Raw genomic sequence first — 26,962 nt, 5'->3', positions numbered from 1 at the left:
TAATCAATTTATTTATTTTTTTTTTCATTTCAAATGTATTTTTTTCATTTACAATTTAAGAAATAAGGACAGCAAATACAGTACAAGCACGGTGTATACTTTATTTCAATGCAAACTTTTAATTTAAATAATATATAATTTTTGTTACATTACAGTAATGTGAATGAACTTTTTGGGTAATTGATAATAAAATAAAAAATTAATTTCCTTTTAGAACATATATTTTCTTAATTTCTTTCTTATGATTTTGGGATTAAATATAATCTGGACATGTTCTTGGCAGTTTTCTTCAGATTCACCCAATACATCATTTGAGTAACAGAAGTAAAATTGATCATTAGGACTGAAGGTCTTACCAATGGGACCAGTTGGACCAGGTTCTCCTCTCTGTCCAACACCGTCCTCTCCCTTTTCACCTCTTTCTCCTCGTTCACCTAAACACATCGACATGGTTTGAAAGACGCCAAACCTCAACCAACCGTTCAGTGGTGTATCACGCATGAGCAACAGATGTTTTTACTAAGCTTTTGTCCCTTGAAATCTGACAAAGAATCACCAAAGTTGTACCTTTAGGACCCATTGGGCCTCTGGGTCCCTCTGCTCCGTTTTGTCCAGGTATCCCAGACTCTCCAGGTGGGCCTTGTCGGCCAGGGGATCCATCTATACCTGGGGGACCAGGTGGCCCCGGACGTCCAGCCGGGCTTTTGATATGAGCGGGCTGTATTTGAGCCATGAGGTAGGCCAACTTAGCTGTGATTCAGAAAACCAATTAAAAGTTTAGAGAATATGAAACTATGTATTGTATACAGAACACAATTCAGACAGAAGATCTTGAAGGAATAGTTCACCCCAAAATGGAAAATCTCATTGTTTTCACACCCTCAGTCATTATTCATTTTTATTGTATTTATATAAGATGCAACACAATATATGGTGACTAGGACTAACAAACTGACTAACATCTCCCTTTGTGTTCTACAGGAAAAAATGAACACCAAGAGGGTGAGCAAATGATGACAAAACTTTCAATTTACATTGGGCACAACTAACATTTGGTGACAGAAAATTAAACATAAATTGTGTTTTAAGTGAAATTTGTGCATTGAATGAATCTCACCATCTAACTGTTTGGCTAGCTCCTCTTGAATCAGCCGTCGCATTTGTTCCATTGACGGTGTCTCACCCTTAAAAGAGATGTCGAAATGACCTCTTAATCTTCATTACGCCATCAAAGATAAACTGCTGTGCATGCAAAAATAAATGTATACTCACTCTGATTCCTGGGAGACCCGGCTGTCCTGGCTGACCAGGGGGCCCAGCAGGACCCACTTCCCCTGGGGGTCCCGCCATGCCCATCATCCCTGTGTGACCCTTCCGACCTGGAGGCCCAGGGTGTCCCGGCATACCCGGATCTCCAATGGGTCCTTTATCTCCTTTAATTCCATTATCACCCTGCAGAAACAAGCAACAGAATCTTGAAAGCTTAGAATATACATCTGTTTAGAATGAAAAACAATAGATGGTTGGAACGAAAGATAGATAGAGATAGAACGAATGAACGAAAGACAATATATAGATGGAATGAAAGGTAGAACAAACAAAAGAATGAACAAAAAACTATAGATGGAATGCATGAACGACAGATAGAATAAACATTGAACAAATGAACAATAGATAGATTAACACAGATAACGAATGAACAAAAGAACAAATGAGCGGTGGACAGAATGACAGATAAAACAAACGAAAGAATGAACAAAATGAACAAAAGACAGAACGAAAAAACTATATAGACAGGATAAATCAAAGAGCGAACAAACGATAGATACAGAACGACTGAAGGATACAACGAATGAACGACAGAATGTATGAACAAAAGAACTAACAAAATAGATTAATAGATAGAATGACAAAAAAGAAAGAACGGACAAAAGATGAATCAATAGATAGAATGAATGAACGAACGAACAAATGAACGGTAGATTGTTAGAATGAATGAATAAACATAGAACAAACGAATGAATTAACAACAAACAACAGATATAACGATATAGAAAGAATGTACAAAAGAGCGAAAGAATAAACGATTAGAAATAGACAGATAGAATGACCGAATAACCAAACGAACAATAGGTAGAACGATAGACAGATTGAATGAATTAACAAAAGAATGTGTGAACAAAAGAATGAATGAACGATAGATTGATAGATAGAACGAATTAATGAACAAACAGTACATATAGATAGACAGAGAGAGAACAAATGAACAACTAAACAAAAAAACATTAGATAGACAGAAAAACGAAAAAAATAACAAACAAACAATAGATAGATAGTAATAGATAGAATGAACATTGAACAAACGATGGATTGATGGATGGATGGATGGATGGATGAAAAGAACAACAGAAAGAATGACAGACAGACAGACAGACAGACAGATAACCTTGTCTCCCTTGTGTCCTCTGTCTCCTGGGTCTCCTGGCATACCCTTATGACAGAAACAAGATTAGTCCAAAAGAAAAAAAAAAAAAGACATAAAAATGAGTATAATATTCAACCACTTTCAAGAACCATCACTTACTTGTTTGCCCTCCAGGCCAGCTGGACCAGGCGGACCCTAAGGTAAAAAGAAGAGTGTAAACATCTTACACTTTGTCTAAAACCACTTCATTTTCACTTAAGGCTGATAGATAGATAGAAAGATAGATAGAACATATGAACAGATAGATTCCAGCTTATATTTTAATATGGATAAGCTGAAAATCCTAATATGAAAGCATTGGAATTCCAATCAGAACCGCACAAACATCTCCACTCACCGATGGTCCTGCCGGGCCTAGAAAACCAGGTAATCCTGGGCTCCCCGCCTCACCTTTGTGTCCTGGCTGACCCTGAGACATGTTAAAATGAAGAAATGATTGTTATATATGTCCTTTCCTTGTCCACATAGCGCACCTCATAAAATGGGATTCTGGGAGAATCATTCTAGGCAGCAAAAATGCACAATCTAAATCATCAAAAAATAAAGTTCTGTCAGAAAGGATAGAAGATAATTGCGATAAATACTTTATATAGTGCACACTTGCAGTATTTCCAGAAATAGGAAGCTACCTTTTTAACCCAAATGTAAAGCAGTCAAACTACAATCAAGCTTATGCAGCTTTACTTCATTATATTCTACGACAATAAAGTTATAACAGAACTTCTATTTGCTACCTGGCACAAAGTCAATGAGAATCTCACTAAGGGTGACAGAACACAATGTTTCGCTATAAAAAGAAGACCTAAATTGACAGACCGGATAGATTATAATCTAGATCTCTAGTTATGGATCAAGATGGTCACCCATGGTGATGCACTTCCACAATACTTACCGGATTTCCCTGAGTTCCAGACTTGCCTTGTGCTCCTGGTTCTCCTGGTTGACCCTACAAAATACAGAATAGTCACAGAATAATCACACAAGTGCTTTTGTTTATTTATCATTGTTTCTTCAAACGTTCCTCACCGGTTCTCCTCTTGGCCCCCTCATGCCCTCTGGCCCTGGCGGTCCTGCGTTCCCCTGATTGACACACAAATACCAATTAAATCTCAAAACCATCTGTGCACGGCCTTCATGTTTACCTCTGACATGAAGAGGTGGACAGCACAAGACAGTTGAGTTCTGACTCACATCTTTCCCAGGTGGACCTTCATGTCCAGGAGTTCCCTGCTTCCCTTCTTCGCCCTAACATGACAAAACAGCATATGTAAACAAATGACATGATGTTTCTGGATTATTTTTGAAGCATGCATTAGTGGCACGAGCTTAAAAACATGTATCTATGTGCATGGATTTCAACAGGAATCGCCTAACCTTTGACCCTGGTGGTCCTGGTTCCCCTCTATGACCTTTGAAACCCTAGAAAAGAATAACAAGAAATAAATATATTTGAACATGTTACCTTTACAAACAGTGTGCCAGTACCAACATAGAGTGATTGTATCACTCACAGGCATTCCTCTGAGTCCGTCTCTGCCTGGTGGTCCAGGCTCACCCTGCTTGCCCTGCAAGAAGAAAAGAAAAGAATCTAATAATGATATCTATCTATTTGAATAATAATAACAATACTCTAATAAAACATCTAAAAATGCATATTTTATTATTTCTGTATAACTGATTTTAAATTGCTAGGATGTTAGCACGTGTTTGGAGTCTAAGCGAGTATTATGACGATTAGTGATACTGTGTTGAAAGTACTGAAGAAATCCATAATAAACATCAGGCTTGTACCGGCTCTCCTGGTTCTCCTGCTCTTCCATCCTTTCCAGATTTACCCATCATGCCCTTCAGCATGGAACATTTAGTATCAGGAAATGTGTGAGCACGGGGGGAAAAAAAGCATCCATTTTTAAAATGGTAATGTCCTGTCTTACTTAATTTACAATAAATAATAATAATAATAATAATAATAATAATAAATGCCACAGTAATTTAAAATAATGAAAGGTTTATTTACGCACCATTAAACCTGGCAGACCTGGAGGTCCCTGGATTCCCTTTAGCCCTTCTTTACCCTGGTAAAAAAAAAAAAAAAAGCACACATTGGCAATTGCCAATTACTATGTAGAATATTTTCCTATCCCCATTCCACATTTCTTAGTACACTGGCTAAAATATTACTCTCATAATTTATAAAGATGGAAAACAAAAAGCACAAACATCAGTAAGTATTAGCAATGTATTTGATGAATTCACCAGATCATATGTCTAAAAATATGGCCTTACGATTACACAAGCACATTATTTTATTGTACTTTATTTTTTTACTGTGAGTTACAGATTTTAAAAGGTATTGCATAACTGCATGACCCAGTCTGTCTATTAGTTGTCAACAAGAAACTGAATTAAATAATACTATAAAGAGTGGACAAACTGTTATCTAACAGTTGGCCAACTCAAACATAATCAAATCAGAGAGCAAAAATTATAGCCTAAATCTTGTCTATTTCCTAACCTTTTCTCCAGGACTTCCCGGTGGCCCAATAGGCCCTGGGTTTCCATCATTACCCTATAAATACAGTGAAAAAGTACAACTTTAGACAATGAGAAGCCTGAAGTGTTCTTTTGAAAGTGATTTTGTAGATACTCACAGGTTGACCCATGGCTCCTGCGGCCCCTGGATAACCAGGAGGTCCTGGGGGCCCCTGTTGTAACACAAATCAACACAGAAAGAGGCAGAATGAGGATAAATAAATAGGGGGAAATACAAAGTGTGCAACAGGGAATTAAATACAAAGTGTACATGTGATAGATGTGCTGAAATAGTAACATTAACCTTGAATTTAGGTAATTGGTTGATTGTACCTTTTCACCTTTATCGCCAGGTGTACCTGGAGGTCCTATGTCACCTTTGACCCCCTGTAATGGACACATAATTAAGCATTATCAGACAAACAACTGTCAGATGGACAGTATAGACGTTATGTAGTGATGCAGTGCTTCCATTTGACATGCATTGGTATTTTGTCTGTGGACCTTGATGTTCTGCGTACATGTGAGTACTTTTCTTTTATGCGCTAACCTTGGTTCCATCAGCACCAGGTTTCCCTGGCGGTCCTGTAGGTCCAGGTGGGCCCTGTAAGAACAAACCAGAACAATTCCTTTTTAAAAGCCCATAAAGTACTCAAAGCTTGAGTTCTATTCATACTTTTTCTGATTCTCAGGCGAAACTATAAGAGCTACTACATAATGGAAGAGCGTTTTATAACAGATTTAAATTAAATAGCATGTGTGTGTGTCTTTTGAATCATGCTTTCTCACCTGATAGCCATCTTGGCCATTTTTTCCAGGTGGCCCAGTATGACCTTGGTCACCTGGAGCTCCAGGCATACCCATGGGTCCAGCTGGTCCTGGAGGACATTCTGAACAAACATCCTGTGATGAGAAAGAGAGAGGGGTTCATTATATCTTTGAAATTTAAAAAGTGACAGTGCAACAACTCAGTTATTGAAATATGAACAGGTGGATAAAAAAATGGAAAAGTGAAAAGAAAGAAAGAAAGAATGGATGGATGGACGGATGGATGGATGAAAAGTGATGAATGTATAAATGTAAAAGTGGATGGATTGATGGATAAATGTAAAAGTGGATGGATGGGTGGATTGATGTATGGAACAGTGGATGGATGAATAAATGGAAAAGTGGATGGATGAATGGAAATGTGATGAATGTATAAATGTAAAAGTGGATGGACTGATGTATAAATGTAAAAGTGGATGGATAGGTGGATTGATGAATGGATGGAAAATTGGATGGTTGAATAAATGGAAAAGTGGATGGATGAATGGATGGATGGATTTATAAATAGAAAAGTGGATGGATGGATGAAAAGTGATAAATGAATGTATAAATGGAAAAGTGGATGGATTGATAGATATATGTAAAAGCAGATGGACAGGTGGATTGATGGATGGATAGAAAAGTGGATGAATGAATAAATGGAAAAGTTGATGGATTGATGGATATATGTAAAGGTGGATGGATGGATGGATGGATGGATAAATGTAAAAGTGTGATGGATGGGTGGATTGATGGATGGATGGAAAAGTTGATGGATGAATAAATGGAGAAGTGGATGGATGGATGGATGGATGAACTGATATATGGATGGATGGAAAAGTGATAAAAGAATGTATAAATCTAAAAGTGGATGGATTGATGGATAAAGGTAAAAGTGGATGGATGGATATATGAATACATGTAAAAGTGTGAAGGATGGGTGGATTGATGGATGGATGGAAAAGTGGATGGATTGATGGATATATGTAAAAGTGGATGGAAGGATGGATGGATGAATGTAAAAGTGTATGGATGGATAAATGTAAAAGTGTGATGGATGGGTGGATAGATGGATAGATGGAAAAGTGGATGGATGAATAAATGGAGAAGTGGATGGATGGATGGATGATATAAAAATGAATAAACGGATAAATGATGACAGATCGACTCTACCTTCAGATTCAGATCAGAAAGGTCTGCAGCTTTTCCCTAGAAGAAATGGATGTTGAGAAAAATTAAATCAATTTAGTTATTGAAAAAACAAAAAAAGGCAAAGTGTGTAATTTTGCAACACTAGTTACGGAATTGCCAAAATAATCACTTTTTTCAAAAAGGTTTTCTCAAGCATTCCTGAAAATGTAAAACTGATTGTCCTGCCCCAAACACACACCATTGTTTGAGCCCATGTTGCTGTATTGAACTGGTCAGACCGCTCAAACAAACAAGAGAAATGTTTTGATAACGCCACAGAGTGACTACTTTAGGTGAAATCAACCTACAAATGGCTGACTTCTAGTTGTCTTTGCATATTAAGCTGGGACAGGAAAAGATACTGTAATATAAAATATAAATATAAAAAAATTACACACATCACCTCTATGCATGTACAGTATAATCCATCAGCTAAAGGTAAAAAATGATGTCAACTAGACTGATGAGTCAATATCCATCAGACAGGTGACACTCACCGGTTCTCCAGGGGAGCCCTTCTCTCCAGGTCTTCCTGGCAAACCCTGCAGACAAATACACATACATGCATACATCAGTCATGAGATTAAAGATCTAAGCTCTTTATTGTCATTGTACAGGTGTGATAACATTAGTTTAAGATATAGAGGTTCCACAAAGGTGTACCATGAATATATCGTTTATCTATAATATACTCCTAAACGCTGACAAAACAACACTTTAGCAGATAAACATATAAAATTTGCAGTCTTTCTCTTCCTAGAAAAAAAAGGACTAAATACAGTAATGACCAAAGATCAAAAGTACTGACAATTGATTAATTGTAAATACCACCTGCCATTGCCTTGCAATACTAAGAAGCAAATTAGGTCTTGTCAGTGTATCTTCAGTTATGATGGCTTTGGTGGGCTGTGATGTAACCTCTGGGCTATTGGCTATTCTAAAAAAGGATGAGCCATTTGATATGTAGGAAATAAAAGGAAATGCATCAACTCAGGAAAAACATAATTGCAAACCATTTCTCAAAGTCAAAGTCTCATTTTGTGTATTACAAACATTCAGTCTGCAATTTCAAAGTATGCTTTAAAACATCCAGCAATCAAACTCTGTTAAAACAACATTTCACCTAAATCACCTGTCCCGTTGTATTGTGTATTGCATAGTGTATTGTTTACTCATACATTGTGTCCTGCGGGTCCCTGTGGTCCGCTCACTCCGGGAGGTCCACTCAAACCCTAAACATCAAACAGCACATGTCAGTTAAGATTGTTCAGTGTCTGTCTCATTTGAAAGTGATATAAATAAAGGCAGACTGTTTACCGCTGCTCCTTGTGGCCCCGCGGGTCCAGGAGGCCCCTGAAAAAGACACAGAATACAAAACAGCAGTGAGATAAATGATATGTGTATGTCTATGAAAGACACAAAATGGGGACCGACAGGATAGAAAATTCGAGCTTTCACACAATGAAACTATTTTGTCCTGTGTGAATGTTTATATTTGTATGCACACATCTTTTTATAAAAGTACCCGTGTTTGTGTAAATATGCATGATTATATAGGGACCCCAAGAATTTTTAGGACACTTGAGACACACTCAAAGATGTATAAATGTAAGTGCACTAGATAATCACATCTAGTGTATCTTATGCAATGAAAATCAAACATCTTTAATGGCTCAAGTGTAGGTGTTAGGGTGTACTTTTGGGGGGGCCTCTGTACAAGCTTACATTTGTTTATATGTTTCTTTATTTGTTTGTCCAGATAACTGTCAGGAGTTGTTACAGTAGCTTTAGTTTCCAAGCATCACTCCCCTTTCAATGTCGATTGGATATTCCAGCTGACATTTCATCAGTAAGCATAACTACCATATTTATATATTTCAAAAGCTACTTGACTGAGATGTATGTGTGTGTGTGTGTGTGTGTGTGTGTGTGTGTGCTTTTATACTGGGGGTCCAGCTGTCCCTTCTCCTGGAGGTCCTCTGTTTCCTGGCATCCCCTGCATTCCCTGAGGACCAGGCAGACCCTAAACACAAAATAAAACAAACATTAGCATTAAAGTAGAAGAAAATCTATCTATCCATCTATCTATCTATCTATCTGTCTGTCTGTCTGTCTGTCTATCTGTCCATATGTCTGTCCGTCCATCTGTTTGTCTGCCTGTCTCTCTGTCTGTCCATCTGTCTGCCTGTCTGTGTCTGTCTGCCTGTCTCTCTGTCTGTCTGTCTTTCTCTCTCTGTCTGTCTGTCTTTCTCTCCATCTGTCTGTCTGCCTGTCTGTCTCTCTCTCTGTCTGTCCATCTGCCTGTCTGTCTGTCTGCCTGTCTGTCTACAAGAGGAATAATGAAGTCTCTTAGTCCCTGTAGCACTAGACAAATACATAACTGCCACTTTTTTCCAGGAAAACGTATTTCCCAAACTTGCACGGTGGTCTAAAATTTTATTAAAACCACATTAATAAAATATAGCCCTTCAACTCTTTCCTGTGAGGAACACACACCTGCTCATAACAAAGAACTGCCTGTAGAGAGCAAAATATGCTGATGGAAGACAAAATAAAGTCTGTTTCTTTATTGCTTTAACTCTGAGACTTTTTAACAAGAACAGAAAGTGTCATTACCTTCAGTCCTGGAGGGCCGGCTGGCCCCGGAGGTCCCGTATCACCCTGTAATTAAAGAACACAAATTACTACTTTTGTGCTACTTTCACTATTTCTCTCCTGCTTTTGTTTGTTCTTTCATTTTTCTCTCTCAAAATGAAAGCCTGTTACACAACGCTGTGGTAGGAAATCTGTTCAAGATCATAGAGTCATCTTTTGAGTTTCATACAACAGTGTGTTTGCATAACATGTGAGATTTAACACATTATGTGCTTACTTCATGGCATGGTCGTTCACTGCATTCTGCGGTCAAATATGACCGTTAAATTGAATAACAGGCCATTGTCCCAGGCAACCGATGTCCTACATATCTGTGCTAGTTTCATGTCCCCTAAATCACTACATTGTCTCTTTCTTCTCACATAGTAAAATAATATCAAATCAAAATTCCATGCTAGTTTATTTATTTCTTTGCTAAGTAACCATGTAATTAGTGGAATAATGTACATTCAGACAGTCATTTTCACAAAACAAACCCTTTCGGGGCTGCCTAACTGCACATTATCCTTTAAATGTGTCTCTGTGTGAGACCTGAGATGAGTGTGTTTAGCGGTACAAACTGAAGCCTGCTGTACTGTGGTACTATAAAACAAACCCAGTTCCCAGTAACACCTGCAGCCGCTCTCTCATTGACTCATTAGTTTAATGTGTGGTGCTTTAATTCTCCAAGTTTCAGTGCTTTTAACCGCAATCAGCACATTTAAATGGAAAAAGTTACAGTAAACAACATTAGAGGTTGCTGGATTCTCCAACGCACAAGAGGTACATGCAACGTGACAGATATTAAATGAAACCTTACACTTAGATGGTGGGGAACTGTAAATGGGCATTCCTTTTGTCCCAGGTAAACTTTCCAGTGGTTTAAGAGAATCAATGCAATTTAGCAAGAGCTAGATGCCCTAAAGGCTATTTGAAAACAATACTTCCCCATTTAAAAATGGCCTCATTTGCTAAATATTTGGAACACACAATCTATGATGTAACTGAAAACATCATAATTGTAAAAATATTACATGTTCCAATCAACAACTGATTTTAAATATAATTTATTTGATCAAACTAATGAATTCCTGGATGAATGAATATCTTACCTTTGCTCCATCTTTGCCTTTTCCTGGTAAACCGATTTCTCCTCTTAAACCCGGCTCACCAGTTTTACCCGGGGGTCCAGGGGGACCATCTTTGCCTGCATCACCCTGAGGAAATATAGATGTGCATTTTAATGTTTCAAATTATGTAATTTAAGTCATCATTTTGCATATTAACTTGCTGGCTCCTCCAATAAATATCCAAATATATTTCTATATGTATCACCTGAGAAGGAGTTAATTAACCATTATTATATCTCAAGGATTTATATTGTTCATAATTATATGAGTTCAGTTACAGTAACTGGTAGAGGTTAAAGCCAAAATAGCACAAAAACATCAATGTACACAGCAAACTTTGGAAATATGATTTCCAAAAAGACAGCAAAACTTCAGTCACTTTTCCTCTCAGTTTTGATCATTTTAAAGCTATTTGATGAAAAAGTAAACTTTTATACCTTCTCTCCTCTCTGTCCAGCAATACCAGGTGGACCGATACTGCCCGGAATACCCTGAAAAACACACAGAACGAGACAAAAAATAGCACATTTTACATCCATGATCATTAGCCACACATTTTGGATGTGAAAAAAAATGTATTTATTTCAGAACATACCACATTGCCTGGCAGCCCTCTGGGCCCCTGAGGGCCCGTCAATCCTGGTGGACCCTGAAAAAGGCGAAGAGTGTGACAATGAGAAGTGGATGTTCACAAAACAATAAAAAACATGATGTGTGAATAGAAGAAAAACTCACTGGATCTCCGTTTCTCCCGGCATCTCCTTTATCACCCGAATCACCCTTTGGGCCCTGAGCACAGCAGAAAGAGATCAGATGTTTGTGTGTGGAATACAGAAATAGATATACAGAATAACAACATACAGGTAAAATTGAATGCATGAATGCTTCAAGTGCTAATAGTAGAACTTAATTAATGTTATGCATGCAATTTACTGTATCTATAGAGATTTCAAATATTTAAAGTCATAGATGATCTCATAATCTGAGTTTCCATCTCTGTATTTTATGCAAATTTTGGAATATCAGATAAAAGTAAAATAAAATGCTGTTTTCACAATATTCCAATTTTTCAAAATTTAAACCTGACTATAGAAACAAAAGCACCAAAGGTTTTTAGTTTACCGGAGGTCCGAGTTGTCCTCTGAAGCCCTGCTCTCCAGGAAGTCCTCTTTGACCCTGGGAACATCAGAGATGTAAAGGTTGTTACCAAATCTGTATAAATCAAAGTCTCTTTGCATTCACACTGGCCTTAAAAGTGAACTCAGATCTCATTTTGGTCCATTAATTGTGACCAGGTCTCGGTCCACATTATATGCACACTATTGTTTGTTGGAACCTGGACCATTAATATATTAATTGTAAATGTATTTGCTCTCATATATTTTTCTTCATTAACTGTTATAATTATGAAATGACTCAAAAGTTCAAAAGCACAGAGGAAGATCAGAGATCTTACAACCAACATCCTGGGATTTGAACCAGTAACCTCTTTGTAATCTCCTTTCACAGAGTTTACACGGCACTCTAGATACAACCTTAAATATTCCTGCCTTGCTTTTAAGAATATTCCTGGCCGGTTCCTCTGACAGAAGTGATTGCATTTGGCTACACTACTGAGAAGTGCACTAATTCAACAGAGTTCTCATTTCACACTAATAAATTCAGGTGAGAGCAGATACATCATAGTAATAAGCTTGTCTGTGTTTGTTTAAATGATGCATTGCTCTCTGTCAGTTTTAATGTTTTAATTGAGAGAGAGAGAGAGAGAGAGAGAGAGAGAGAGAGAGAGAGAGAATGTTTTTATGACTCAAACACTATTTAAATGATTGGAAACTAAACTAAGATCAAAAGAGACAGAAGATTTTTTAAGGTAAGACCTCTAAGAAACTTGTAAGAAAAATTACAAATCCATGGCAGTTAAACTGTTGATCACAGCTTGGGCCTGCCTAAGGCAGTAGCATCTTTCAAAAATGAAGAGGAGCTGGAGATAATATATCCAGCAGAAGTTTTATCAATCAAAGATTAGATGATGAAAGAGATGATCCTTAGAGAGAATCTAGAGATGCTGCTGTCTGGCTACAATGGACCAGAACCCATTAGAGTCCGGTGTATCTAGCTATTATTCACTGATCGGCCATCAGCCTGGCACAGCACTCTCATAACTGACATTAACTGCAGCAGAAAAGGTGGCATCAGTAAAGGTAGACAAATCATTCTAGAAGCAGAAAAGGAGATAAAGCTGACTGAAAACTTGATTCACAATAGTACAGTCATGCTCCAGGGGTCAGAACCCAGCCTTGATGAATTCCAGAAGAATTTCAGAGACATTCAAATGGAGGTTCAAATGTTTAAGAAAGATCCTGAGGTGAAGAGCAGTTTAGAGTCCTGCACCACAACAGCCACTAACACTGACCTCAGCTCGAGCACCCCTGTAGCACACATCTGTCTCTCCTGCATCTCCAAAGATCAAGGCCTTGAGAGACAACGTCGCTGAGCTGGAGCAGGACTACTTCCTGTTTAAAAAGGAAATTACCAACAGCCTCTGCCAGCTTCAAAACCAGACCAGCCACCTCAGCTTACAACAACTTCATCAGCTATGCTCGCTGTCAGACAGCTGGAGGAGAACAACCAGGAGCTGCAAGAAGAGCTGAGGAGGGTGAGAGAGGAGCTGATCAAGAGAGATCAACACAGCAACATGCTGGAGAAACAACTGGAGGAGATGAGACAATAGCTCCACACAAGCACTGAACACATCACAACCACAGAACAACAGCAACAGTGTGCCAGCACACAAACACTCAACACCTCTCCTCCTGAACTCATCAGAAAAACAACACAACACCAGCAGTGTCAACACACAAACACACACAATCCCATCCCCTACAACCCCTTAGGTCTCTCAAGCTTCTCAGCTTCTCATTATATAATGCCACTGTTGTTTTGTATGAAAAATAAATAAAGAAAAATAAAAAAAAAAAAAAAAAAAAAAAATATATATATATATATATATATATATATATTTTCCATATACTAAATGCTAAGGATTTTTTTTTTTTTTTTGGGGGGGGGGATTAACACAGTCTGGGATATATCAATGGTTAGCAACAACATTGATTTTGATGCATTATAATTTTTTTGTGCAGTGTCAGTTAAAAAAAAAAAAAAAAACACACACTCAGGACCTTAGAGGACAAAAATGTCCACGTCAAAAAACAGCCATAAAAATATTATATATTAATATTATTTTCCACTTTCACGGACTTCGATTTTTTAACCACCATCAGTCCTGATTATAACTACCAAATATTCACTTGTTAAAATCCTGTTCGTTTACATTGTTTACATAATGCCACTGTTGTTGTTTTACACACAAACACACACAAATTTCTCAATACACACATACAAAACACACTCTGACATCCATACCAACACACCCACACAATTTTAGCTGCATCATTTATTCAACTGGCCTGCAGTGCTCTATAATACAGCAAACAGAAAATAGGAAAAAAGCTTGTATTTGCTCCATAGGCTAAACATGAAAAAAATGGTGCCATTTGGTGGAAAATATTAAAAATTTAAATTCTGAAGCCAGAATATCATAGAATTCATGATTTTATGCTTTAATGACACTGGGATCAAATATTGCTGTTTTATTGGGTTTCAATGGGGACGTTTTTGTCCTTAAGGTCTTGAGTGTAACTATTTTGTGTACACAGTGTATTATAGATGTATTATAGGAACTGAGGTTGAAATATCTAAATTCCCCCAAAAATACATACATTTGGCAAAATTTATGCCGTTGGCATTAACACAGACAAATTGATTGAATAAACAAAACTGAAAAAGACAAAAATGTCCTGAAGGTCACACAAGGGTTAAATAAGTCCAAAAAAGAAAAAATATATCTGTGACCCAGATACCTGGACAGAACATTTTGGAATCCTTTATACACAAAATGAACAAAACCCCACCCAAAACATTGACCTCCCAACTATATAACCTGAAATGTACAATAAAGGGACAATTAAATCATTTGGACACCCACATTTCAATGAAGGAACTCACTTCAAATCCCTCAAAAATAAATAGTCTAGTGGATTAGGTGGAATATGCAATGATATGTGGAAACATAGCAGCCCAAAATATGAGAGAGGCCATTCTTAAATTATTTAATTTGCTTTAAAAATCAGGATACTTTCCTGAGAATTGGAAAGAAACTCAAATTACCCCAATCTTCAAACAAGGTGACAAATTTAACCCAAACAACTACAGGGGCATTACAGTGAGCAGCAATTTTAGCAAACTATTCTATTGCATTATAAATGACAGATTAGTCAATATCTCCAAGAACACAATATTTCACATAATTGTCAAATTGGATTCATGTCAAAACAGAGAACAACTGATCATATATACACACTGTACACGCTTGTGCACAAACATGTCCACCAAACAAAGCAGGGGAAAATATTTGGTTGTTTCATTGATTTTAAAAAGACATTTGATTCGGTTTGGCATAATGGGCTATTCCAAAAACTGATTCAGAGTGGAATAGGAGGAAAGGTTTATGATTTAATAAAGGACATGTACAAAGACTACAAATGCTGCATTAAAATAAATAACAGAAGAAGTGAATATTTCAGCCAAAATAAGGGAGTTTGTCAAGGCTGCAGCCTAAGTCCAACTTTATTTAATATTTACATAAATTAATTGGCTAAAATGCTTCAAATCTCATCTAGCCCAGGACTTACTCTAGGACACAGAGAAAACAAATGTCTTCTATAAGCAGACAACCTACTGCTTTTGTCACCTACTGAAGAGGGATTATGTGAAAGGCTCTCAATTCTTGAAAATCACTGCAGTAGTTGGGCACTACCAATCAACATGGATTCAAGTCAAAAGTGAAAATCATCTTGAGGACAAACAAATATATATTTGCACTCGGAGGAACAAATCTTAGTCATGTTACTAGTTTTAAGTATCTAGGTCTGACAATTTCGGCCACTGGACAATCTGACCTAGCAGTAAAAGACTTAACAGACAAGGCTCAGTGGGCATATTATAGCGTAAGAAAATCACTATTTAAATTTAACCTCCCTATTAAATTGTGGCTGAAAATCTTTGACAGCATCATCAAACCCATCCTTCTGTATGGCAGTGAAATCTGGGGCCCCAAATATAAACTGAATTATGAGACCTGGGACAAAAGTCCAGTTGAAATCATCCACCTTGAATTTGGTAAAAACATCCTGGGAGTTCACAGAAGTGCTTCTATCCTGGGATGTAGGGCAGAACTAGGCAGGTTCCCTCTCTTGACAGACATTCAAAAGAGAGCCAGTAAGTTCTGGTTCCACCTGTCAGACTCTTCCTCCGAAAATCACTAGCACTGTGCTTTTATACACAGAGCAGTACACTGAGAGGGGACAAACATCAGCTAAATGTATCAATTCAATTCAGGCAGGCAAAATTAAAAACAAATACAAAACACAACCCTAGAAGAATACATTCATCATTGGCACAGCAAGCTCAAAGAAATAAACAAATTAGCCTTATTTCAAAAAAAATTACGAAAGAATATAAATTAGCATCAAATCTGACCAAAATTAAAGACTACCATCACAGGAAGCTTCTGACGAAGCATCGTGTGAGTGAGCACAGTCTGGATGTCGAGACGGGTCGACACAGACAGAGCTGGAGATCCCGAGAGGACAGACTGTGTTCACACTGCACTCAAGGAGTCATAGAGGATGAACTACACTTCCTCACTAAGTGCAATAAATATGAGACCATCAGACACACATATTTTAAACCCACAGGACAGACACTGCCTGAATCAGCAGAGTGAGTAATGCGGAGAAACTTTCATATGTTCTAGGAGAGAAAGCTGAATGTATAGATTTAGCAGAAGAGTATGTGTCTTCTTGTCATGATCTGAGGGAGAGAGGGTGACCCCTCACTAAAGACTGAAAGTGTCAGTTTAATTTACTGTTTTCTCTGTATTTAACCCCACCCACCCCCCGACCAGCAATACATTCTGGTGATGTGAATTAAAACACATCAAATAAAACCTCAGTAAACAGTCAAAGTAAGTTTTTAATACACATTTGAGTGATTTTGAGAACAAAGAGTTCAGTTTGCCCAAATATTAATGTCATGTCTCCTCTCCACAAATGTCATGTCAAAAATATTCAACCCCCAAAGTCAATCATTTGTGGAGCATCTTTTATCCTTAATAACAGCAAATAAATGTTTCAGGTAAGTGTTCTCAGGCTTCGGACACCTCTCTATTAGAATTTTTACACAAAAGCTTCCAGCTCATTGACATTCTTTGGTTTCTGTGCTGCCACTGCTTCCTTGAAATCCCAACAAATGTTTGCAATGGAATTTTAATGATGGACTGAAAGGGCCATTTAAGGACATTCCACGACCTATCCCTGAACCAGATTTTGGACAACTTGGATGTATCCTTGGTGTTATTTTCTTGCTGGAAAGTCCAGTGATCACTGAGCTTCAATTTACACACTGAAGGCATCACATTTTTCATGCCAAAATGGCCTGATACCTGAAAGAATCCATGGTGTCAGTCACATAGTCAGGATAGCCATTTCCTGCAGCCGCAAAACATCCCCATAACAGGACTGACCCACCTCCATGCTTGTCTGTGGAGATGGTGTCGTTCATGTCATCACCTTGTCATCTTACTCCAGACGTACTGCTGACCCATGGGTCTGAAACTCATTTTCAGTTTAGTGTCATACGTCTATAAAACCTTCTTCCAGGACTCCACAGGTCTTTCCTAATTACTTCTTGAATATCAGTCAACATTTCTCTTGGTGAAGTTTTGCTTTCTTCTACACCCCAAGAAGGTTGCTGTTGAATGGTGCTGAATGGTGCTGCCAACTTTGTCTACTGGAAATTGAAGTGGCTTGGAAATGTACTTTTAGCCATGACCTTTCTTGTGTAATGAAATAATCTCCTCTATTAGCTTCTGAGACAGATTATTTCTAATTGCATTTTTTGCATAGAAATACATTTTTGCTTACAACGCAAAACTTACATTTTAAAACTTAATTAAGTGCCATTGCAGATTGATGACTTAATTTTGTTTTAAAACAATTACTTATGTAGCCTTACATATTTAAGAAACAGCTACATGCAATAGGGGTTGAATAATTATGACATGGCTGTATTTTAAAAAAAAATCCTGCTATTTAGAAATATTAGGTTATATATTCACACTATGACTTTGAATGTGTCACTCAACTGATATAGATGTAAAGTTTAAAGATTCTGGGTCATCAGAAAAGCTTACCTTTGTAAATCCTTACTGTCTTAGGGGGGTTGAATAATTTCGATTGCAGCTGTACTTGTATGCTTATTATTATTATTATTATTATTATATCATCATCATCATTATTTTATTGTTTGATTTGTTTTTTGTTTTGTTTTTTATTTGTCTGTGTGTGTTTCCATTGGATTTGATTGTATGCTTCTATTATTAATATGGTACTAGTGACAGTAACATGAATTTAAAATGAAATCATTTTCAGTGGGTGCAAGAGATGACTCACATGTAGTTTATGCGATTCTGACTCACTACTGCCCTCTTATGCTCGTTCATACAAACTGCAAGAGTAATTTGATTTGATATAAAAAGTATTTTAGAAGCTTTGGAAGGACTAAACCTCACCATCTCGCCTGGTTTTCCTTGGTCCCCTTTCTCTCCTTTCTCTCCGGGATTACCCTAAAGAGAAATAGCAAATAAGGAGGTGTAGACGGGACACTCAGAATTGTGATGTTACTGAAAAGGAATCTCAAACCATTTTAGTCTTTCCCCATTCAGGTAGATAGGAGCTATGCATGAATGACAATTGACTTACCGGTTCACCCGGTTCAGGGATCACATTGGCCACCTAGAAAATTTTAAATGGTGAATTAGGAGTCACAGCTATATATAAACTGTGCATCATTTTCAGGCAAATCAATATATGATTAAATACAAAGACAGATGATGGCATAACAGCTATAGTGTATTCTCATTTACCAGGAGTACTTTCAAACGTGAAAACAACTATGATATCAGATATGTATATGGCGATTACAGAGGTTGTACGGTTACAAATGGATATACAGTATATGTCATTATAAGTTGTCCTCACATTTCCTGGGGCCCCTGCTGGTCCAATGGGTCCCATTTCACCCTGTAAGAATAGAGACAGTAACAGAGGGAAAGAGAGGTTATGTCTACATTCTGTCAGCATGCTAATTATCTCATTAAAGACCTAATGGCTTCAGGAAACCATTACTGACAGATTAACCCTTTAATGCATATCTCGGGTCTTTAGTGACCCGGGACCTAAATCCACCCCCTGTACCTCATCCATTTTTTTTTTTTTTTTTTAGTTATGCCCACACCTCTTTAGTATTCCTCAACCTTTCTCTTCTGAAAAGTGTTAAAAAAAAAAAAAAAAAAAAAAGAGGCACAATTGCATAAAAATACAAATTTTTATAACTGCTTAGTTTCCAAAAGTGTACAGGGTCATGAAAGACCCGAGATATGCAATAGTGTAGTGCTTTTTGCACTTCCATAAATTACATTTTTATGATTATTTCATATCTATATAAGTTTACTATGAAAGGATATCTTTTTTCTTTGTTTATTACAAGACAAATGACTACTATATACATACAAATGACTACAATATCACGTTGATTTTCTGTGTGGCATTGGTGAATTATCATAGGCTTCATTTACGGGTGGACATGTCCCTACCAATTTTTTACCACTCTAATGCAAAGGAAACAACTCCAGTTCTTGAGTAGGAGTTACAATTCGTTTGTGTCTGCTATAATAAGTGGCGATCCAGCCCTGGAGATTGTCTCTGCTCATGATACACATCTACTGACGTTCAGATGCAATCTTTGTTTATTAAATTATACATATATATATTAGGGCAGATTAGAATCTGGAATTTTTGTACTGGAGTCAAAGACTTTACCATAAGATCATTCAGTCACTAGCTGAAGATTTAGCTGATCCACGTATTTATCCACCGACTAACAAAATCCCCAGATGGTGACACTGTCTGTGTTAGATGTACAGAACAGATCAAGTTGTCAAATTAATTATGTGATATATTTATTGGAGCGTTTGAAATGATCATCAAGAATGACTATCAGAACAGTAACAGATTATTTGACAATATCTGCACAAATCCTAATTGATATTCATGTGTTTAATGTGTATTTAAAGTCTAATAATATAATTTAATTTTTAATAACTTAATAATAATAATTATTATTAGCATTAAATTGTAATATTTAATCTAATTAAATATGAAAAATACATTAAATGCTATTGATATTAATAAAATTATGAATGTTTTAATTTATCAGCCTCCTCTGAAAATTCCCTCAAGGACTAACACATAGTCAAAAACAGCTCAAGATTTTGGTCTCAAATATCAGTATGCATGCATGCCTGTGATTACATCACAATCTGAAAACAAAAACAAGCCTTTAAAACATTTTAATTACATTTACATGCATCCCAACTGAAGAGACCAGCGTACAGTAGCTGGTCACCAGCATCTATTCAGTTTTGGAAGTTGGTCACCAAGAGATGCTAATGATCAACAATGACTGATGACCCCATTCACCAGTTGCATTGTGTTGGTCCACTAGCAGCAAACCAGCAAAAACCAACATGGAGACTGATGCCGGTCTAAAATGGTAATTTCAACAGGGTCTATTGTCTGCGTTTCATATTTGCTTCTCTTCTCTTCCTCACCCTGTCTCCTTTGTCTCCTTTTGCTCCAGTTGGTCCATCTCTTCCTCTCTCTCCCTACAAGAGAGAAGAATGGACGAAATCTCAACAAAAGCAAGACTCAAAGAAAACCACATAAGAAAAGACACAAAAACGTATATTTAGGCCCAATGAGATTTTTTGACAATGACAATCAAGGACATTTCCCCCCCCCCGAATTCTCAATATTGTAAAAAAAGAAGAAAAGAAAAGTTTATGTCCATGTAAGTTCTGTCTTACCTGGACTCCTCTCTCTCCATTGGGTCCAACTGGGCCGGACTGCCCAGCTAAACCGGGCTCTCCCTGATTCAGAACAAGGAAGAGAAAGATTGTTGTATCGTGTCTTTTTGTCAAGACTTTGTAGAGATTTATTTAAGTTTTGCTTTCCTCACCCGTTCACCTGCAGGTCCTCGTGGCCCCGGAGGGCCTTCATCTCCCTGAAGGAGAAAGAAAGGCATTAGTGACAAAGAAATCTTTACAGAAACTAAAGTAATGGTTGTGGCATTTACGTAACTTTACTCTTCGTTTCACATTCTTAGTCTTAGTCCAAAACAACTTTCAGAGACAATCCTCCTTGGAGCAACCTGGGGTTGATCAAGGGCACCAAGATGGCTCATTAAAGGAATGTTCTGGGTTCAAAACAGTTAAGCTCAATTGATAGCATTTGTGGCATGATATGGATTCCCACACAAATTAATGTTGACTAGCCTCTCATTTTCTTACAAAAATAAAAAGCAAAAATCTGGTTTACAGTGAGGCACCTACAATGAAAGTGAAGGGGACCAATTTTTAAATGTTAAAATACTCACTTTTTTAAAAGTATAGCCACAAGACATAAACAATATGCATGTTAACATGATTTTAGTGAGACAAAATCACTTACTAACCATTTTTGTGTAAATTTATAGCCAATTTTACAACTTCGTTGCCATGATGATGTAATGCTAACAAACCCTAAAACCCTAAAATGAGTGTAAAAACTTTACAGCTCAAATAATAAACAAGTTTTAACAGAAGAATTAATGTAGGTGCTTTTATAAAATCAGAAGCTTCACATTTCTGCCTTTAAACCCTCCAAACATTGGCCACATTCACTCCCATTGTAAGTGCCTCACTGTAACCTCGATTTTTGCTTTTTTTAAAGAAAAGGAGGTAAGAGACAAAATTACTTTTTGTGGTAATCAACATTATGCCACAAATGCTGTCAACTGAGCTTATTTGAACTTGTATTGAATATTCCTTTAACTGTTCCATCTGGGGTTTAAACTTTCAACCTTTGAAAAACGCTAGGCCATGGCACCCTTTACCTTTGGCCCGGGTTTGCCAGGGAAGCCATCCTGTCCAGGTTCTCCCCTTTGCCCCTAAAAGGAAATAATAAAATGATTAATTGCAGACTGCACTACAAGTAAAACACTCACAGAGAGGTCAAACACAGATCTGGTCTTCAGACCAGGGTTTAAACGATAAAGCTCTGCCTCCAAGAAACTGATTTCAAAGACTCCCTCATTAAAACATCTCTAACCTTCTCTCCATCGTTTCCAGGGAAACCGTCCAGTCCATCCTTTCCTGGCAAGCCCTGAAAAAATAATTACCATTAAAAAATTTCAAGTTTTTGCACAAATAATATTAGAGCTCAGTTAATAGGATAACAGATTGTTAAAGTTTGTACATATTGTGTTTGAGTTTTTAGTGCAAAGTCACAGTGACTTACTGGTTTTCCTGGTTCTCCTGGTTTTCCCGAAAATCCAATTTCACCAGGTAATCCCTGTTAGAACAATAAATAGCTAATTTAATGGTATCTGATACTGTCCTGCTCTGTAGTTTACTATATTCTTGAATTAGCCACTAAAATTGTCATGTGTTTTCGTGATGTACTGTATGTAAACTCACGGGAGGTCCTGTCTGCCCAGGACTACCAGCAGGCCCAGGAGGCCCTTGAGGACCCTACAACAAAACAAAACAAAACAAAACACAAAAAACAAATGTAAAAAAAAAAAAAAAGAATCAAAAAATAAATCTCTGTTTTTTCAGGATGCAGTATGTATACTGTGCATTGTATGCATATATACCACCATATTATTGTTTTTTTGCAGTATGGAGTACATATTCTGTGCATACTTTTTAATTTTGGTGCAGAATGAAGTTTATAAATTTAGCATAGTATGCAAATTTTCTGTATGCATGGAATACCTGGATGATCTACTACATTTACTGCAATGCAGACAGCAACAATTAAGACAATTATGGAATGGAAAAAAATTTGAAATAGCTGCATTTATTTGCAATATGATGATCAGATGCCACTTGTCAAACTAAACATGCAATTTACTGATGTCCTGTGACAATGTATAACACTATTCACATTAATTGTTGCTTACTGCATATTGGAACAGCATACTACCACATAACATACCAAAAAAAAAAAAAAAAAAATAGTAGTATACATATAGTATGCAGTACACAGTAAATACAGTATGAAGTATTCATTCTAGTATTCCATTCGAAACATAGCCATTATTGTTCATAACACAAGCCAAAACTGACCCACATGTTACAGGAAGATTTTATGGCTGATAATGAGTGTTGCATGTGTAATTGATAGTTGGTGTTTGTGAAGTGAGTCTATAATTCTTACAAGTGGTCCTGGGAGACCATCAACTCCAGGCAATCCTGCATCGCCTTTTTTACCCTAAACAAAAAACAAAGAGAAAGAAGAAACTTAGGAGAGTCATGCCACATATGAAAGAAAAATTAGGGAAAAAATAAAAATCGGGATGCACAATAGATTGGTATCAGTATCATATCAGCATTGTCGGTAATTAGGATTTATAGAAACACACACACACACACAATATATGTGAATGAAAGAATAAACGTTACATTTATATAGTGCTTCTCTGAAACTACACAAAGCATTTCACACACTGAACAGGGGACTCTCCTCAAGCACCATCAGTGTGCAGCTTCCACCTGGATGATGCAACGGCAGCTATAGTGCACCAGTATGCTCACCACACAACAGCTATTGGTGGAGAGGAAAGAGTAGAGTGATAGAGCCATTTCATGAAAGGGGATTATTAGGAGGCCATGATTGAAAAGGGCCAATAGGGGGAATTTGGCCAGGACACCAAGGTTACACCCCTACTATTTTTTAAAAGTGTCCTGGGATTTTTAATGACCACAGAGACTTAGGACCCCAGGTAAACGACACACATGCACCCGGCCGTCCACATGATCTAACAGAAAATGTGATTCATCAGACCAGGCCACCTTCTTCCATTGCTCCATGGTCCAGTTCTGACGCTCACTGTGCCCATTGTAGGTGCTTTCGGCGGTGGACAGGGGTCAGCATGGCTGCGATGCACTGTGTGTTCTGACACATCTCTATCATGACCAGCATTACGTTTTTCAGCAATTTGTGCTACAGTAGCTCTTCTGTGGAATCGGACCAGACAGGCTAGCCTTAGCTCCCCACGTGCATCAGTGAGCCTTGGGCGCCCATGACCCTGTCGCTGGTTCACCGGTTGTCCTTCCTTGGACCACTTTTGGTAGGTACTAACCACTGCATACTGGGAACACCCCACAAGACCTGCTGTTTTGGAGATACTCTGACCCAGTCATCTAGTTATCACAATTTGGCCCTTGTCAAAGTCACTCAGATCCTTACGCTTGACCATTTTTTGACCATGAAAGTCAAGAACTGACTGTTAACTTGCTGCCTAATATATACCACCCCTTGACAGGTGCCATTGTAACGAGATAATAAATGTTATTCACTTTTGGGTGGGCCTCAATAAAAATGGGCCAAATTTTTTTTTAACCAAATTTTCCTTAATAACAAGAAGGCGGCACTTTCAAACAGTTCTTTCACACTTAAAGAAATCAGAATTTATGCATTTTTAAACTATTTTATAAATATAATCTGTAATATTCTGGGTGCCATCCCGGCCCACCCTTGCCTACGCCACTGCCTGTAAATGGTTTTAATGTTGTGGCTGATCAGTTTCAAGTTGTATAATATTCTATTTTAATGCACATATTTATTAATGTGTAGTTTATTAATCTGTCTGATAAACCACCATTGGAGGAATATCAGGTCTTATTTTTTCCCAATTTAAAAACAATATATATTTATGTTTCAGAACAGTGTGTAGAGTGGATGGTCTCTGTCTGACATTGTACAATGACTCGAATAATTAAATAATCTTCCATCTTAGGAGGTACATAACAAAGGTTGAGCTGCCCTTATCTGGACATCAGTGGATATTACAAGTTCTCTACCTCACAAACGTGTTGTTTATTCATTTAATAATGTTTAGAACATATTGACTTAAGCATTCCCTGCTGTTATTGATACACAAGGGAAGATAGGCAGTTGAAGGTACAGTATTACAGATATAAGGACACAAAATAGAGAAAATAACACTCTTTAAGCTTGTCACTTAGGGCTCCCTGCTGTTCTGCAGTTCTGCATCATTCTACACTCACTCAAACGCCACCTGCAATTTTCACTACTGTGCACAACAAGATCTGTCTTAAAATTCCCTCTCTTAAGGTACTATCAGTCCTCGTCTCCCCCAATGAGCGGTGAGAACCCAAGCAACAATCAGAACATCAAAGTTACAGATGAAGTCAATGAGGTCAAAAAATAGTACACCCAAAAAGCTGTCGAAATCTACTCAACCTCATGTCATTCCAAACCTGTATAACTTACTTCAGTGAAAAACTGAAGATGTTAAATGTTAATGACTGACAACCCCAGTCACCATCCACTTATTGTATGGTCAAAAAGCCATTTTGAAGCAATGTTCAGTTCCATGTTCCATTCTGAAGCATTGTTCTTCAAAATTGTTCCTCATGTGTTGAACAGAAAGAGAGAGTCAAGGGGAACAGCATGAGGGTGAAGGTGAACTATTTCAATAATATACAAATATATATTCTGTATATATATTTAGCACTTTTTCTGTTTCACACTGTTATCTAAGTGCTATTTTTATTTTTTGGCAGAAGCAAATGTTTTTGGAGGACTCCGAGTACATTTAAATGATACCATCATCTCCTCAGTTTGAGGTCATCTGTGAGCGTAAGGGTCATCAGTGTTTGAACACTTCCTTTCTCTCTTCGTTACGAGCTTGCACGGTTTAATTTAACCAGAACGCTTCCAAGCCACACTGCGATCTACAGCTTCCTGTCACCATGTTTACAATGTATCAAGTTATAGAACATCTTCCATCTCCATTAAACAAGCCAAAGATATATATATTTATTTAATAAAATATAAATGTCTTACCCTTTGTCCATTCTCACCAGGCTCCCCAGCCAAACCTGGGGGTCCAGGTGGGCCCTGAGAAAAATATAATCAATAATAAGAAAAAGAAAAAAAAAATGCAGAAGCTAAAACACCATGGGAAAACATTTTAAACACAGACCATACAGGTGTGTAGTGGCCCCAAAAGTATTTTGCACAATGTCACTGTATTAGGTAATACAATATCGAAGTAAGTGGCATCTACAAACAAATGATACTAGATCTTTTCTCTGAACTAACTTTTCTCGATGGGATTTTTAGTGGATGCATGAAGTCAGTTACCCTCAAGTCCACTAATGTAATTTATCCCATTAATGATGAATTAGCTCTATTAATGTTTGACAACCAGAAAGTGTCCAAATACTTTATGTCTTTATTTTGAACAGTATTCTGAAGTCAAATTTATTGTTGTCCTATCTCTTATTTTGTCACTTGGTTTGATGTAGTATGCAATCTAATGCAATGACATTAATGTTAAAATGTTGCTATTAATAAAATATGGATTGTGATGATATATCAACAATACGTTTAAAATAATAATATGGCATGTTTGGGGGAAAACAAATCTGTAAATAGATCACAGTGTATATCTTACAGGAGGTCCAGGAGGGCCATCAGCCCCAGGGGGCCCTTGTGGGCCAGGGATGCCCTGAAAACACACAAACAGTTTAGAAGAGTATTTGGAAATAGTCTGAGCATTGTCTCTATTCTTGTAGATTGTTATTAGACTTACAGTCTCCCCTTTGAGTCCTGCCAGCTGAACCTGGGAAAACACAAAGAAACACCATCAGCAACTCAAAATTAACCATTTTACATGTGATTTATTCTGTTCAACAAATTAAAGGTCTTACCGCATCACCAGGTATTCCAGCCAGGCCAATTTCTCCCTATCAACCAAACCATCACAATGTGCTTTAAGAGATGACTGACAATGCATTTTAATACATGATTTTTTTTTTCATTCAGTGCTATTTTAAATTCCTTAAAACGTCTGATTTGATATTTTGAGTGGAGTGCTTAGAATCGCCAGTACCACAAGTTACCACATCTGACAAAGTAGTAATTTT

General features: G+C 37.3%; 1 protein-coding gene across 1 annotated transcript in view; it reads right to left on the bottom strand.

Moving 5' to 3' along the window:
* The window catches only part of LOC127421578 (collagen alpha-1(XXII) chain-like), an 83,037-nt gene that overhangs the window by 6,916 nt on the left and 49,159 nt on the right, over positions 1-26,962 (bottom strand). Inside the window, 45 exon segments of the mRNA XM_051664711.1 lie at positions 357-434; positions 568-750; positions 1,118-1,184; positions 1,273-1,452; positions 2,447-2,491; positions 2,585-2,620; positions 2,823-2,894; positions 3,378-3,431; positions 3,512-3,565; positions 3,677-3,730; positions 3,860-3,904; positions 3,997-4,050; positions 4,277-4,330; positions 4,507-4,560; positions 5,001-5,054; positions 5,137-5,190; positions 5,351-5,404; positions 5,568-5,621; positions 5,807-5,920; positions 6,998-7,033; positions 7,513-7,557; positions 8,194-8,247; positions 8,333-8,368; positions 8,961-9,038; positions 9,632-9,676; positions 10,762-10,866; positions 11,217-11,270; positions 11,375-11,428; positions 11,515-11,568; positions 11,902-11,955; positions 18,473-18,526; positions 18,663-18,695; positions 18,942-18,983; positions 20,573-20,626; positions 20,828-20,890; positions 20,980-21,024; positions 21,895-21,948; positions 22,110-22,163; positions 22,299-22,352; positions 22,478-22,531; positions 23,223-23,276; positions 25,878-25,931; positions 26,491-26,544; positions 26,629-26,658; positions 26,747-26,782. Of these exon segments, the coding sequence (XP_051520671.1) occupies positions 357-434; positions 568-750; positions 1,118-1,184; positions 1,273-1,452; positions 2,447-2,491; positions 2,585-2,620; positions 2,823-2,894; positions 3,378-3,431; positions 3,512-3,565; positions 3,677-3,730; positions 3,860-3,904; positions 3,997-4,050; positions 4,277-4,330; positions 4,507-4,560; positions 5,001-5,054; positions 5,137-5,190; positions 5,351-5,404; positions 5,568-5,621; positions 5,807-5,920; positions 6,998-7,033; positions 7,513-7,557; positions 8,194-8,247; positions 8,333-8,368; positions 8,961-9,038; positions 9,632-9,676; positions 10,762-10,866; positions 11,217-11,270; positions 11,375-11,428; positions 11,515-11,568; positions 11,902-11,955; positions 18,473-18,526; positions 18,663-18,695; positions 18,942-18,983; positions 20,573-20,626; positions 20,828-20,890; positions 20,980-21,024; positions 21,895-21,948; positions 22,110-22,163; positions 22,299-22,352; positions 22,478-22,531; positions 23,223-23,276; positions 25,878-25,931; positions 26,491-26,544; positions 26,629-26,658; positions 26,747-26,782 (2,710 nt within the window).

The sequence above is a fragment of the Myxocyprinus asiaticus genome, chromosome 30 (assembly GCF_019703515.2).
Source record: "Myxocyprinus asiaticus isolate MX2 ecotype Aquarium Trade chromosome 30, UBuf_Myxa_2, whole genome shotgun sequence".
Lineage (NCBI taxonomy): Eukaryota > Metazoa > Chordata > Actinopteri > Cypriniformes > Catostomidae > Myxocyprinus > Myxocyprinus asiaticus.
This window is presented reverse-complemented; position numbering and strand designations above follow the sequence as displayed.